The 16,456-nt window shown below is 44.3% G+C and overlaps 1 protein-coding gene across 1 annotated transcript in view; it reads left to right on the forward strand.

Moving 5' to 3' along the window:
- The window catches only part of TM6SF1 (transmembrane 6 superfamily member 1), a 411,212-nt gene that overhangs the window by 358,118 nt on the left and 36,638 nt on the right, over positions 1–16,456 (forward strand). Inside the window, exons 9-10 of the mRNA XM_069624987.1 lie at positions 8,099–8,218; positions 10,072–10,296. Of these exons, the coding sequence (XP_069481088.1) occupies positions 8,099–8,218; positions 10,072–10,263 (312 nt within the window). The 3' untranslated portion in view covers positions 10,264–10,296. The remainder of the gene's footprint in view (positions 1–8,098; positions 8,219–10,071; positions 10,297–16,456) is intronic.

The following is a 16,456-nucleotide window of genomic DNA, read 5'->3' on the forward strand; positions in this document are numbered from 1 at the left end:
CCATCTACGCGAATGTCAACCAAAGTTAACATCACATAAGGGCAAGGGGAGGAACCCACTACTGGAGGCACTTGGTCCAAGTTTCTACTGAGAAGTAAAGAATGAGAGGGGCCTGATGGCCCCTCGCTCCCACACACTTGCCTGCACGCCCGCCGACCCATCCATCCCACCCCCCTCTATCAAAGGCGGTTCGCACCCGGGGATGAGCGCTGGAATGGGGGGCTGGCACGGGCCCAAACCGCCAAGGTGTCAAACAGCATGTACACTTCAAAAGTTATCCCACACCCAGGGGCCATCGCTCACATGGCCTCCTCAGACCAAGTGTCTCCAGGCAGGGATCCCCTGAGGCAGGCCGCCCCCCTGCAATCCACATAAGTGTGTCTCCATTCAGCAGTCTTCCTGTGCCTTATCTGCATGCCCCAGGCCCATCCATCCCACCCCCCTCTATCAAAGGCGGTTTGCACCCGGGGATCAGTGCTGGCATGGGGGGCAGTCACAGGCGCAAACGGCCAAGGTGCCAAACAGCATGTACACTTCAAAAGATATCCCACGCCCAGGGGCCATAGCTCACATGGCCTCCTCAGACCCCGTGTCTCCAGGCAGGCCTCCCCTGAGGCAGGCCGCCCCCCTGCAATCCACATAAGTGTATCTCCATTCAGCAGTCTTCCTGTGCCTTATCTGCACGCCCCAGGCCCATCCATCCCACCCCCCTCTATCAAAGGCGGTTCGCACCCGGGGATGAGCGCTGGCATGGGGGGCCGTCACGGGCGCAAACGGCCAAGGTGCCAAACAGCATGTACACTTCAAAAGGTATCCCACGCCCAGGGGCCATCGCTCACATGGCCTCCTCAGACCCCGTGTCTCCAGGCAGGCCTCCCCTAAGGCAGGCCGCCCCCCTGCAAACCACATAATACCACGACATACACACATCATTCATTCACAAACACCCCTGTTTCTAATACTTTATAAACCACTTGATATGTCTCATGAGAACATCTTGGTGCTTTGCAAGTCAACTCCTGAACCTTCTACCTGAGAAGCACTGAGATCTATGCTAATCTGATTGTCATCCTGCTATCTGTGACCGCTTCGAGCAAACTCGTCAGTGTGCTACCTGTGGCCATCTACCTGTTCTCCTGCAACATACTGCTCGGCCTGCTGAATCCAACTGTTTGTTGGTCAAGGTAAGGCCATGTATCCTAGTCATATTTCGGTCATTTTTACATTTCTATCTATTTGCGATTACAGTACCCAATAGTGCTATGGTCATTGGTCTCATTGCTATAGACTTGAGTTTCAATTGTTATGCTATCAATAGATCTATTTATTTTCATCTGTGTCAATTGTCATCGAATTGCATCCTTCGGGGGTTCCGTCTATAATGTAAGCATGTTTCCTTCTCGTGCAAGACAGAACATCCAAAGGACGAGTCACATGTTCAGAGTTTAGTCACATCATTTAAAACATTTCTGTAACTTATGCAAATACTAAGCCGCACATGATGAACTGGTATAGTTCCGGCGACCAAAACAAACCTTGCATTGAACATGGTATGGTTCATTTACTTTTTTATGACATTTTTATTCATTTTATAATAATCTTGATATTTACTTTTCAGAATTTTCAACAATGCCTGCATGTTCGATTAGCGGTTGCCCTTCGAAGACACTACAATGCATGTATTCCCTAAAACTGTTGATCGAATAAGAGAATGGGTCAGACATTGCGGATATACACCGGAAGAGCTTGAAAGTAGAGACAGCAAGTCTTTGAGGACAAGAGGGGTAATCGATACCGCATCTGCAGCCGGCACTTTTCCTCGAACATGTTCCCCCAACATCTTGGGTAACAAAGAAGAATAAACGGCGAACGACATGAAAATTGGCGTGTCCGGATTTAGCTTTAGGCCTTGCGGTAGTGTGTAGGTAGCTGAATGGATTAATTGATATTTTAGGTGTTGTGTCCCTTGTAATACTTTCGATATTGATATGAGTGTATAGCTTTTTGAATAATGACATTTATCAATAACTTATTTTTTGATTTTATAACCCCCAAAGGAAATCTATTTATGGGCACAGGGAACTGTGCTATATTGCGCATTTTCAATAGCATTGTTCTCAAGTATTCTGTTGGTTTACATGGCAATTTTTTAATATTTGCATTTCATTATCAAACAATAATTTACCTTTACAACTGCTTGACTATCCACTGAACCTGAAGCAAGAACATTCTACATCCGTGACATGCCCGCAGTTATCAACCACTTCTAGCGCGTATCAGGTAATCATACTTGGCTATTCCGCTACAGACTTGTTTTATGCATGTCAAGTAATAGTTTTTATGTATCGTGTGATTATTTTACCAATTGTTTGCTTAGTGCTTTCCAATTGATATACACCTTAGTTGTCGTCCCCTGGTGTTTGTTTTCAGTTATAATTAGTGTTATCCATACTAATGCAAGTATTGTCTTTCAGGGAGATGCTGAAGCGTCCACCACATTGACAACAGCCCTTGATGTTCTTCAGCAGCACGAGGTATGGATACTGACAGCTCCATCGACCGTGATCATCAGGACTGTAACACTTGTCGTTTGATTGTTCTACACCATGTTTCATTCATGGTCAGCCATTGATATGTACCTGTGTGGTCGACCCCAAGTGTGTGTTGTGTTTTCAATATTGTAATCCTTACTAATGCAAATACTATGTTTCAGGCAGTTGTTGAAGCGTCAACCCACGCACTTGATGCGGAGCCTGACATTCAAGTAATTCCAGGGGAAGTGGAAGCGGGACCATGCGGATACGAATCAGCGCAACAGCTTTCGGAAGTACCCACCACATTTACAACATCCATAGATATTCTTCAACAGCACGAGGTATGGATACTGACAGCTCCATCGAGCGTGATCATATAACTTGATTCCATTTGCTATACTTTCTTCCCTATTAACACAAGTACTGTGCTTCAGGGAGACGATGGAGCTTCCACTACAATCACAAGATCCCATTTAGATGATGCAGATGTAAAGAAATCGGAGAAATAAGTCGATTAAATCTGATCATATTTAAATATTCCTTGATTCTTTTAGACAATGGCCCTCATTACGACCCTGGCGGAGTGGGTTTACGCCAGCGTTATTCGCGGCGGACCCGTCCGCCCTACTACGAGTTCCCGTAGCGCCATGGAACGTTTTCCACCTGGTTTTTCCGGGCGGAGAAATCCATGGCGCTACGGGACCTTGATGTTAATTACGCCACCGTATTTTGCGGTGGCGCAATTAACGCCTTCCCCACTCCCATTATACCCTATGGGGCAAAAATGGGAATGGGGAAGGGTAAAATGGGGAATGGGGATTTACCGCCCCGCCAAGGTCGGCATGGGGCGGAAAATCCGCCAACCTCCATGGCGCTATCGGCAGCTTTCCGCCGTGCTCCGCGGTGCATTTAGCACCGCGATTTCCGCCAGGGTCGTAATGAGGGCCAATGCATCATTTGTGGTTATCTTTTTGTATGTACCTGTGCCGTCGACCCCAAGTGTGTGTTATGTTTGCAATATTGAAAACCATACTAAATCAAGTACTGTGTTTCAGGGAGTTGCTGATGCCTCCTCTCCAATACAATCATTCATGGCAGTCCATGCAGAGCCAGAGGTATGGATACTGACAGTTCCATGGAACTAGGTCACCAGAGCTTGAATACTTGTCGTTTGATTGTTCTACACAATGTTTAATTCGTGTTGAGCTATTGAGATGTACCTGTGTGTTCCTCCTCACATGTATTTTATGTTATCAATATTGTGATACATAGTAATGAAAGTACTATGTTTCAGGGAGACGATGGAGCCTCATTCCGTGCTGTCTATGCGGATACAGAAAATATAGTCGTTGCAGCGCAAGAGGAAGGGAAGAGATGCGGAAACGAATCGGAGCTACAGCGTGCAGATGTTGAAGGTCGAGTCAAGAAAGTTGCAAAGAAAAGAAACAAAAATAAGGTTAGTTACAAACAGTTCATAACTTTAGAATTTCTTTGTGCTGGGGACTATGTTATGTTTTTTCCAGTCAATTGTACTATACTTTATCTTGTGTTTAAACTGAACATCCCTTTTCTAATCTGTCCTGTAGTTACCCGTGGGTCTACAAACTATACATACACAGACAGTGAAGTGAATGAGAGATGTTGCTTGCCAGACCATTTACACTATGGAGGAACTATTAATTCAGACGCCGCGTGTTGAGACTAGAGATGCTCATATCCAATGGCCAGAACATGAAATGAATGTGTCCGGAGAATCCAGTAAAGTTGTAATGGACCATTGCTACAGTGCGACTGCACCACCACAAGAAGATGATACTGATTGTATTGAGGATAGCTCGGAAGTAGTCGCAGATCAATTCACACTATCTACACCCGCCAAAAAATTCCCACCAAAAAAGCTGTTGACAATGTTGTGTTCTCCCATCAATGTTGAAGTAACAGATGTTGAAATGACAGCGAATGAACCAGCAGCAGCACCCAACGACGCATCAGAACTTGATATCAGCGATATTTCTTTCAGTTGTGGTGAAATGTCCTCAACGATGCAGTGCGAAACAAATGTGACACCGGATGACAGTCTAATGAAAGAGGGCAAATACATACTATTCGACAGTTGTTTGATGGATATTATAAGTATGCTGAAATGTGGGCATTCCGTCAGAGGGAAAGTATGTCGGAGGCCATTGATTCATGTGACTCGTCAAAAACAAGGCAGTAACGTCACAATACATGCCGCCTGTAGATTAAATCATGCGTTCTCATGGTCTGCACAACCGATGCTGGGGAAGCTGCCAGCAGGCAATCTACTGTGTGCAGCTGCATCACTTTTTAGTGGGTCCAGTTTTAGAAAGTTAGAGTCTTTCTTTCAGTTTGTGGGACTTCATTTCATTTCTAAAACGCAGTACTACAAATACCAACATGATTATCTGTTTCCGGCCATTAGTAATGCTTGGAAAATTGAACAATTGTCTCTAGCAAGTACATTCAAAGGGAAACGATTCAGGCTAGCCGGCGATGGACAGTGCGACAGCCCTAGATTTTCTGCCAAGTACTGCACCTACCACTTTCAGGACATTGATAGTAAGAAAATTGTGAGTTCGGTGGTCGTGTAGGTAACATAATAATGTACATCTTCAGTGGCCATGGAAAAACTAGGATTTATAAAATCAGTGGAATATCTACAATCGAGGGGAATGCACATCGACCTCATAGCCACGGACAGACACGTTTCAATTGCCAAGACAATGAGAGAGCAGTTCCCACATATTAAACATCAATTTGATGTATAAGAAAATCTCGGCTGCAGGGAAAAAAAAAGTTTGGAAAGTATTTCACAGTGGTCCCAGTCTATCAGCAACCATCTTTGGTGGAGCTCCAAAACTTGTGAAGGGTCAGTGTAAATACTACTTGAAAAATGGCGGCCACTGATGCACCACTGTACCAACGTTCACCGCTGGTCAGAAAACCTACATTTCCACCAATGTGAACATGGCCCTTTGTCCCCAGAGGAGGCAAGGAAGAAGAAGTGGTTGATTCCATCTTCACCGACACACAAAGCCATTGAGAAGATTGTTTTCGATAAAACTCTATCAAGAGATTTGAGGGGACTGACAGAATTCTGTCACACAGGAGGTTTGGAGGTGTTCCACAATATGTGCCTAAAGTACAGGCCAAAGCGCTTGCATTTCAGCATACAGGGCATGAAACATAGGACTCTACTTGTGATCTTGGCCCATAACGAGAATCTCTGCCATGAACAATCTAGGACTACGGGTAATGTAAGGATGCCTCGCTACACTAAGGTATTTTCTAAAAGAAGTAAGCAATGGGTGATCAAACCAGTCTATGAGGAAATGGAGTTCGACTTTGTTAAAAGCCTTATTGTTGCTTTACTCGAGAAGCACAGATATGGAATTTTGAACATTTCTGTGCAGAGCACTGATGCATTGCCACCAAACATTGCCACTGTGCCATGTCCACCCAAAGCAGAGCTGGTTGTGAAGTACAAATCCCGGTTCAAATAATTGTAATATGATTGTCTTTTTGTAAATAAATGTTATTGTACAGTGTACATACAAAGTATGCTAACCCTAAACCCTCCCTTCACCATCCTGGGTGGCGAACAACCTGGGTGTCATCTTTGACTTCTCTCTCTATTCACCTCATATCGCTGACCTTGTCAATATGTGTATGTATATATTTTTGTTGCTGCAACTAAGTTTCGCAATCTCATGTAAATGCTGCGCACTGTTAACCGAGGGGAGGCTTGCGTATTGCAAATAATAAAACAAACAAACAATAAATCTCACTTTCAACTCAACTCCTCGGGTACGTTATACTTTCCCTGACCTTCCCCCGAAAAGTCAATGTCTCCATAGTTATGGTTCTCTAGGGCTGCAAGTTCTCAAAGATGGCTTTACACGGGATGTTTCAAAGTAAGAATGTATGCTCATTTAGAGTGAAGGTCAGCGGCTTTGATTTTCAGCTGGCAGCCTGAAGAGGCCCACAACTCGCACTGGCAGTATGAGCTTCTATTGTTTTTTGACCTTGAGAGACAGGGACCATGCCGAAAGGACTTCATTTGAAGGAGGGGTGCAATAACGTAAGAGACGATAAGGCAGAAAATTCTGAAACTAGACCGAGTTTCATGTTAGTTCAGCATACGAAAAATCATTGTCAAGAGCACAGTGGGATTTACGGACTGCATTAGGCAGAGACACAATGGAAATTGCAAATATAATGTAAGTAACTCTTTAGACGCGTTTATACCGGAATGAAGAATTAATGAATGGATGAATGAATGAAGAGCAAGTAAAACGTTTGTGGGATAGTCTTTGTACCGGGCACATGGGCATGCAGGTCCACATTCCACACGCATGTAGACAAACAGTCGTTTCTCATTGTGTGTTAACCTCGATTTATTTAGCTCGTTTTCGCATTGATTTTAGAGCCGAACATACTCCATTGCACTATCCTTGAAAGCAAATAGTTTCAGATCGGCCGTAATAAATAAAATGAATAATATTAATAAAGATCGGCTGGCGAGACTAATTATAATTTTTATGTTTTCAAAACAGGTATATCCTACCCTACTGCTACTGCCACCAGTTTCAGACCCCGGCAGATGGTTTTTTCAACCGCCAGCTGCAGCTTATCATAAACAACTGCACCACTTTGACGATCTTATGGGACGATCCCCAAGAGCCCATATGCCCTTACGCGGTACTAGCGGCTAGAAGCAACATATCAACCTTTACGCTGGCTTAGTGCCTAGTTGATGGAACAGCCTTGCGGTTCACCGTGCGACCAAAGTGCTTCTTTTAACGAAAACCAACACCCCGTGTACCATAAAGGAACAGCGCGTGACTCACGATAAAACGGAACAGCATTTGCGGATAGAGAGAAAAGAAAAAAAATCACATTCCGATTTAATATGCCAATTGCTGAATATTCTACATTTAATGTTAAATAAATGTACTTTACCAAATGTACCGTGTTGCTGTTTGATTTGAAAGTACAGTTTCATATTCCGAATTGTGGCTTGCTGTGTTGTGAGTTGATCTCTGTTGGTTTCCGGGTTCTGTGTGAAGTCGCGTAGAAAACGACTGGGCGTGTTTGCCTAGACAGCACAGTAACGTCATGGAGAGAGGCGGGGAATATGAATGTTTTGATAATGTCAGGCTCAGGGGTGGGGGATATGATTTAGTGCCGCAGGTCAGCCAGGGCGAGGCAGCAAGTGATAGGATTATCACAAAATGGCAGCGCCCTGGTGCATGTTTTCGTGTGCGTTTAATGGATGAAAACTCGGGTAAGGTCTGTAGGACATTTTTTTTAAATCATGCGACTTAGGCTTAAAATCACATGGCCGACCCGTAGGGACAATAACATTTTTTGACCGAACCATTCCTTTAATGACAGAATACAGTATCCCTGATGGGAATTCAGTCAAACCCAGAAGAAGCCAAAATGCCTCAACATCACTGATTCCAGGATTTCGTGTGCTTTTTTGTTTATCAGTAAACTAAGGCTGCAGCTAATACTCTTTTTTTTCCTCGTAAGCGCAGATGCTGATTTACATGTTCTACTCTGTTCCTTATTATGTTATCGCGCTGTATGGACTGCTGTTTCCTGGATGTTCTTGGATGCCAGATTTAACCGTTATACATGCTGGTGGGCTAGCTCAGGTATGGCAGAATTGTTTTTTTTCTCAGTATGATCACCTTGCACTGACCATTACATTAGATAACAGAATCAGTCTAACAGCCTAATTCTAGACGGCAGAGATTGTTCCAGTGAAAAAGCACAAGTGTTGTCGCATCCAGCGGTTTGGCTATTTTCTGGGCACTAACATCAGTAAATTCCCTTATTCATGCTGTAAATATACTTGTTTGTGGTCTGTGAGCATATTAGCACATCTCAGCCGAACCCCCCACCCCCATGTTTTCTCTGCAGAGGCTATGTACTGAGCATACACTTAAAAGAGAAAGAGACTGGGTCCTAGGGTTTGGAACACTCCTGCGCTCGGCTCTAGCTTTTTGGTGCTGCTATGAGTATTGCTGCAAGGTCACAGGTTTTTGTTGAGGTGGAGCCTACACCTCCTTGTGTGATTAGGAAAAAAAGGAGAGTTCCTGATTTTTAGAAAATACGTGTTTTGACTTCATGGGTCTTTATCAAGGCATGGAAAGGTTGAGTCTTGCCCCGGATTGGGTTGAACACACAGGACCCCCACAGACCAATCCACAACCCCATCCTGGGCAAGACTCAACATTTCAATGCCTTGATAAAGACCCATGAGGTCGAAACACGTGTTGGCTGACCACTACTAGGATTAGGAGTCCACACTTATGGTGAAATAAACCTGCACATGCTAAAAAATGCAAAAGAGCGTGGAGATTTTATTTTCCAAAAATCAGAATTGCTAGGTAGCCAGGAACCCCCCTTTTTTTTCTACACTTAAGAGGTTTATGATACGTCAGGAGGGAGGAGGAACAGAGAACTCAATGCATGTACCAGTTGGGTTAGAACAGCTCTATAATTTAGCGAAACATGTTTGAGGGGTTACACCATAAAGAAAGTGTGGGCTGTTTGGCAAAACACTAAGTTGTGGTTGAAAACCGGAATCAAATGTCAAATTGTCCAGGGTCTCTCACTCTCACTCTAGGCTGGTCTGGCCTTCCCTTGATAAATTCCTATTGTTTGTCCCTTGAGTACACCTTGCCCCCATGGACCGAGGATCGGCACTTAAAGGGGAAAAACATGTGTGGTCTTGTCAAATTATGTATCAATTGGGTGACGCCCTCTTCATGGATGCTTAAAAACCCTCCATGAATAAGAGTAAAACAATCAACATTTATATTTTAAGTTTCTATCTCCTGTCTTGGACAATACTGAGTTTAATCATTTGGTGTGTAATAATCCCACTCCCTGAACAAGAACACACTCTATTCAATTATAAAACAATGGAAAATGATGCACAATTCATTTAAAAACACAACCCATTAACACACATAGGCACACTAATACACGATCTTTTAAATCACTAATTACACTGTACATCATACAGATACATAAAGGCTCTGAGCTTGAAAAGATCTCTGCAAAAAGCGATAAAAAGAAAGTGTTTTTGTCCAGAAGCAACTGCGTGATGGGCATCCTGCGAGATGTTAAAAACAATCTCCTACGCTAATAATTCCTGAAGAGTAGAAGAAGGAAAAATCACTGAAGCCACCAAAGGGCAGGATGCTTTTTATAAGTAGGCATTAATATCCCCAAGAAGTGTTGTTGGCTGGTAGTACTGAGAAAACAAAGAAAATCAGTAAAGAATTCATTTAGTTTCATGTGTAACGCCAGATGTGAGAGTGAAAACATATTTCATTTAAAATTATTTTCATAAAGAACTTGGCGGTTATCTGGAATGTAGGCTGTTTGTAGAAAGAACAAGCATAAGCATTGAAATGTATTTCAAAATGTTCAACTTTACTAATTTAGGTAAAAGCATAGAATGACAACCTTTAGATATTTTTGTTTTTGTGCACAGGCTCAATTTTCCCATATTGGTGCTTCTCTTCACGCACGGACACCGTATATATACAGAGTTCCTCAGGAGGCGAAGATGCTCTTCCTGTCCATAAATATCCTCTATGGAATCCTTCCGCAATGCTTGGCCTACAGATGTGTCCACAGGCCAGAATTCTTTATCAAAGCAAAGGAAAATTCAAAGACTGAGTAAATGAAGACCATCTGCCTTTCTCTTCTGATTAAGGTAAAGGGAATTATGCTTTTAATAATCAAATGTACAATGCACAATTGAAATGTACATATGCACATCTGTGCTAATTAACTATGGATCCTGTGCATATCCAGCTGAGATGCTGTGTACTTGAAACCAGTTATCTAAAACGGCATTATAAAAGTCCTGTTTCTATGATTTTCTTTTGCACCATTTAAAAGGTATCCTAAGTACCGTGTTGGAATCAAACTGTTGTCTGCAAACTACATTTTAATGTTTGAAAAGAACATTATGAACTAGAACAGGGGTCTGCAACATTTGGCTCTCCAGAGGCTTTGGACTACAGCTCCCATCAGCCTTAGCCAGCATACTAAATGGTGAGGGATCATGGGAGTCATGGCGAGCTAAAGGTTGCAGACCCCTGAACTTAAAGAAATCTCATGTACCACTAACAATGCATTCTTAAATTTCATTGCTCGTGCTTGCAATCAGTTTGGAACCGATTCCGGGACATCAAGCAGTGGAAAAAATATAAAATGAGCAAACAATCGAAAGATTAGCTTCTACAGGGCGAAGAAGTTTGGAAGAAGAGTGGTGGCCAAAGACCTAATTTAGTGAATGTTATGAACTTTTATATAGCACAGTGGTCGTCTAAAGGCATAATGGTGCTGATATAGGGATACAAGATGGAAGCAAGGGCTGGTCAATAGAATGATCTAGAAAAGAAACTATTTCAGCTGACGCAAGAACTTAAGATGGTTTTCAATAGAAGGAATGGAGGAAGCGAGAGAATTCCAAAGAGTGGAAGCTGCAACAGAAACGGTCTGCCCGCCAACTTTAGTGCGCTGAAACCTGGGCTCCTGAATAGATAAGGTGGTCGCTGAGAGGAGGGATCTAGCAGGAACATTAGAGGGAAATTTGGCCTGGAGAAACTGCACCGTGCCCATATAATGTGTGGTGGACAATGCAGAGGATTTTAAATTTGATTCTGGCAGCCACTGGGAGCTAGTGCAAACCCCGTAAAATGGGAGAAATATGGGCACGGTAAGAGACACCAGAAGCCGCTCTGGCGGACAAATTCTGTAGGACCTGAAGCCTGTGAAGTAGATATGCTGGTTGTGCAAGATAGAGAGAGTTGCAGTAATCAAGATGGCCAAATACCGCTGAGGCAACAAAAGGTGCACGAAGTTGGGAGAAAAGGAAAGGAAGAACTTTCCGGAGAACCTTAAAGGAATGGTTCGGTCAGAAAATATTATTGGCCAAAAAGATGCCCAATAATAAAACAAATATCTAAAATATATATTTTTTTTAAGTCCCATGGAAAGTTTCGAGCAAATGAAGCTCAAACTTTAAAATTGCAAGCACTAGGGGGCTTCCATTTTGTGAAATGGATGCCGCCTGTGCTTGCGTTTGCGCCACTAATGAAGCAAAAGCCAGTCAGCTGTAGTAAACAAAAGCTACCACTGAATGGCTTTTGCTTCATTGTTGCCAGTCTTGGAGGACGGGGACCAGAGACTACAGGCAGGAAAGCTGCAGCTGCATCTCAGTAAGTGCTATTTGTTTTTTAAAATAAGCACTAGGTGCAGTTTTGTTCTGGAGGAGCCCAGAAAACTTAGAAATAAAACCGCAGCTTTTAAAACGCTGTATTTATGTTTGCGGTAGCTTCAGCTTGGAGCCCTCTGGCTATCACTTTGGGTCTCCGATACTCCCCCGGGGGATACCGGAGACCCAAAGTGAAAGCCAAGGCAGGCAGAAACACAACACGGTTGTGTTTCCATTCCGCGGTGTTTCTGCTTACAGCAGCTTTCACTTTGGGGCTCTCGGGCTCCCCCCAGGGAGGCTGAGAGCTCCAAAGTGAAGACCGCTGCAGTCAGAAACACAATGCAGGTGTTTAGAAATGCCACAGTGTTTCTGCCTACAGCAGCTTTCACTTTGGGGCTCTTGGACTCCCCCCGGGGAGCCCGAGAGCTCCAAAGTGAAAGTTGCTGTAGGCAGAAACCCAATGGGGTTGTGTTTCCATGCCGCAGTGTTTAGAAATGCAACGTTTTTGGATTTGTAAATGCTGCAGTATTTACAAATCCAAAAACGTTGTTATTCTGAATGCGGCAGCTTTCGCTGGGAGTCTCCTGGACTCCCTCAGGGTTGGGGGAGTCCAGGAGACTCCACGCGAAAGCTGCCGCTGTCAGAATAACCACATTGTTGTATTTGTGATTGCTGTGGTTTTCCAACCACAGCAATCACAAATACAACAACGTTATATTTTTAATTGGTGCCTGAGCTTTTTGCCTTAATTTTACGTTTTCTGTGCTTCCCTGGGTTTGGGGAGCACAGAAAACATAAAATGAAAGTGAAGGCAGCCTCCTCAGCTCTGCTCAGGCTGCTTTAAGCAAAAGCTCCCAGTAGGGGGCTTTTGCTGCTTGTTTAGTGCCGCAAAGGCAGAGCCGAGGAGGCTGCCTGAAATCACAAAATGCAAACCCCCTAGTGCTTCCAATTTTAAAGTTTGAGCTTCATTTGCTCGAAACTTTCCATAGGGACTTAAAAAATATATATATTTTAGATATTTGTTTTATTATTGGCCATCTTTTTGGCCAATAATATTTTCTGACTGAACCATTCCTTTAAGCTTAAAGTGACCAATCCAGCAGACCAAGATAATTTGAGCTTCCATGGACAGGGAGGCTGAGATTTTGACACCAAAGTCTTTCACAGAGGTCACACAGGAAGGAAAAGGACCGAGTGAAGAGGGGCAGAGCTCTGTGGTCTAAAACGATGACACAGTAGAAGAGCCAACCACAAATAACCTGGTTTTCTCACTGTTGAGCTTGAGCCAGTTAAGGCACATCCAGCTGCCTACTGACTCAAGACACACTCAGTTTGTTGGCAGCATCAAATTGACTAAGCTCAAGAGGTATCAGGTAATATTATCCCCACCAAAATTATTGCCGTATATATGGTCATCGGGAACGGCCATAGGCGATATTTTTAGTGGGGATAATATTATTGGTTTTTTTGGGAGCAGGGGTTGTGAGGGTGTACCCTGCTCCTTCTAAAATAATACAGGGGTTTCGGGGTGTCCCCCGCAGGTTCCATGCCTTAATATCGCCGGAAAAATATGGTGATATTTTTGTATGGCGATATTTATGCAGGGATATTAACAGATGGAACTGCTAAAGATGGACCGCAATTTGTGTATCGTCTGCATATGTATAACACCGAAAATCGTGGGAGTTAATAAGCTTAGCAAGAGGTTGTACATAAACATTAAAAAGAATGGGAGAAAGAGCCAAACCCTGGGGAACACCACACGTGACTGGAACAGAGTCCAACTTGAAAGGAGAAAGAGAGAGTCTGGGAGCGATCCATAAGAAATGTGTGAAACCAAGACAGAAACCCCTAGGAATGCCCGCCCCAGCCAGCCGGCCGAGTAGCATGGCGTAGTCGATGGTGTTGAATGCTGCTGACAGATCTAAAAAAATCAGAGTGCCCACAGCACCACTCTCGGCTAGCCTGGCAAGGTCATCAACCACTGAGATGAGCACTGACTTGGTGCCTCGGCCAGGACGGAAACCGGAATGAACAGGATCAAAGCAAGACGTGCTTTCAAGAAAAGGAGAGAATAGGAGTGATAAGACCTTCAAGTAGTTTCATGGAAAATGGGAGCAATCAAATCAGTTGATCGTGGGAAGAGCGTGGTGCAGTGAGGGTTTTTTAAGCAAAGGAATCACCAGGGCATGTTTAAGCAGAGGTGTGATACAGCCCGAAGTCAGAGATTGATTGACTGCAGATGTTAGAAATTGATGAATGTGCTACCTTTGGACACGTGTCAAAAGCCAGACCATCTGAAGTCCAGGAAAGCACTCAAATGTCCTAATGAAGAAGTCTTTGCCTGTCCCCACGTGATTATGAAGACAACCACCTGGGCTCCAAGACAACTATTACAAACCTGGGATACTGCTTGATTACATTATTTGTAATTCTTACAGACAGAATTATGCTAAAGCTATTTAGCCCTTGAAATGTTAAAAATGTCTACTAATACTCATCAACCTTTGTTTTGATTTGTTCGTGCCTCCCCCTATCTTTACCTCCGCCCCACTCTCTACAAAGTGCACTCTTTAGTACCTTGCCTCCATGTGGCACCTAATAAAACATCAAATAAATAAAAAGGTAATTTAACAGCCCAGCTTTGGCCCGGACAACAAAAGCTAAATGTTGCGGGACATTTGCCAAACAATGCCTTCAGAGACACATGCTATAAGCGGAGCTTCTCTGCCACACCTTGAATGAACGCTGTGCCCTAATACAGATAATAATAGATGGTCAATGTGTGTGGGCCTGAAGAAAGCAGGGGCGCCATAGAAAGGGACTCACTCCTTCAAGAAAAAGCTCTTAGTCCCACTTGCAGAACAAGGGGGAATGCACGTGACTAACCATCTGGAAATTGAATGCCTCGAAGCGGCCTTTCTCGGCATAATTAGAGCCAAAAAGCTTCTGAGATGAGCTTGAACGCTCGTCTGGCCCAGGCGGAAGCTCAACTCCATTCTACCATACCTAAAGTTACTTCGTTCATTTGACCTGGGGAAGAACAAAAAGTCATGCATTATTTGGCAACTTAATTTTTGTACATAGTGATTACAGTTATTAGAAGTACACAGTTCTGGGATATGTTATGTTATGTTACTTGGTATTTATATAGCGCTCTATATATCATTGGTATGATCTCCAAGCACTGATAGATTGAACGCCCTCGGGAACCGCAGTTCTGGTCAGTAAAGAGAGATAGTGTCATAGGGTGCGTGGGTGCACCAGATATGTGTGCAGCTGTGATTGCTGGATGGTAGCTGCATCCTACCGTTAGGTGTGGTGCTGAAGATATCAGTTGTATGTGTGCAGTCTGGTGGGTTCTGGCAGCGTTAGGCCTGAAGGACACTTATGTGAGCAACAAGGCCGGAATGTCTGCGTTTTATTAGGGTGATGAGTTGATCATGGGGTAGTATTCTTTTGTGAACAGCTAGGCCGAATTTATCAGGGGTATAGTTGTGTTCTAGTTGTGTGATGGTGTATAGTAGAGAGTAAGCATAGTGATGTGATATATGGTTATCTTTAAAGCGCCCGAGACCAGGCACGTGAACAGGATGGCAGGGAACACAGCGACACACAGATACACAGAGACAGGGGTCTGGGCATACAGTGACAGAAGGGGGGCATAAGGATAAATAGCAACAGCATGGGGAACAGTAAAGCAGGGTACACAGTGACACACGTGTGGGGCATGCTAACATTTACATTTCTATCTAGATGAGATTCAGGCTAATGTTCACAACTCCACCCTAGTGTGGGACATGCTAACATTTGCATTTCTATCTGGATACGACTCACTAATATTCGCGACTTCATCTAAGTGAGGCACATGCTTCCATCCACAAGTCCATCCAAGTGTGGGACATGCTGACATTTGCCTTTCTATCTAGATGCGACTCAGACTAATATTCGCGACTTCATCTAAGTGAGGCACATGCTGCCATTCACAATTACATCCAAGTGTGGCACATGCGAACATTCACAATTCCATCTAGGTGTGGGACATGCTAACAATCACATTTCTATCTAGATGCGACTCAAGGTAATGTTCACTATTACATCTAAGTGTGGCACATGCTAACAGTCACAGTTCAGAGGTAGGGTAAAGTAGAGTGGCAGGGCTCTACTCCCTGCCCATGCCAAACTTACTTTGGTGGTTGGTGCTGGTTGACGGCTGGTCGCTGACTTCCCCTGGCATCTCCTGCGGACACCTGCTGACACTTTCTGGAGCTGCCTCTGTTGAAGCCGCCCTTAGCCTTGGGGCCCTTAGCCGCGGGGGCTGTCGGGCAGAGGGCTGCCCTGGGAAGGTTGGTTAAGACGATCAATAGTACCAATCACGGGGCCGGGGTGGGCTCTGGAGGCGGGAGGAGGGATAAGGAAGTGGGGATGGGGCCGGACAAAGCGAGGCGGCGAACGGGGCAGGGGGGACATAATTTTTTCCAAATGTTGCTGCTAACCAGTTCCCAGGAGGGTCCTGGGGGGCTCCACTCACCTTCTTCTCCTGATGGAACAGCGGAGAGTATGGTGCAGCATGGGCCAGAGAGGCAATGGGTTTCTTTTAACCAATCACGGGACGGGGTGGGCTTGGGAGGCGGGACAAGGAAGTGGGGAT

The sequence above is a fragment of the Ambystoma mexicanum genome, chromosome 11 (assembly GCF_040938575.1).
Source record: "Ambystoma mexicanum isolate Mex_15411 chromosome 11, UKY_AmexF1_1, whole genome shotgun sequence".
NCBI lineage: Eukaryota > Metazoa > Chordata > Amphibia > Caudata > Ambystomatidae > Ambystoma > Ambystoma mexicanum.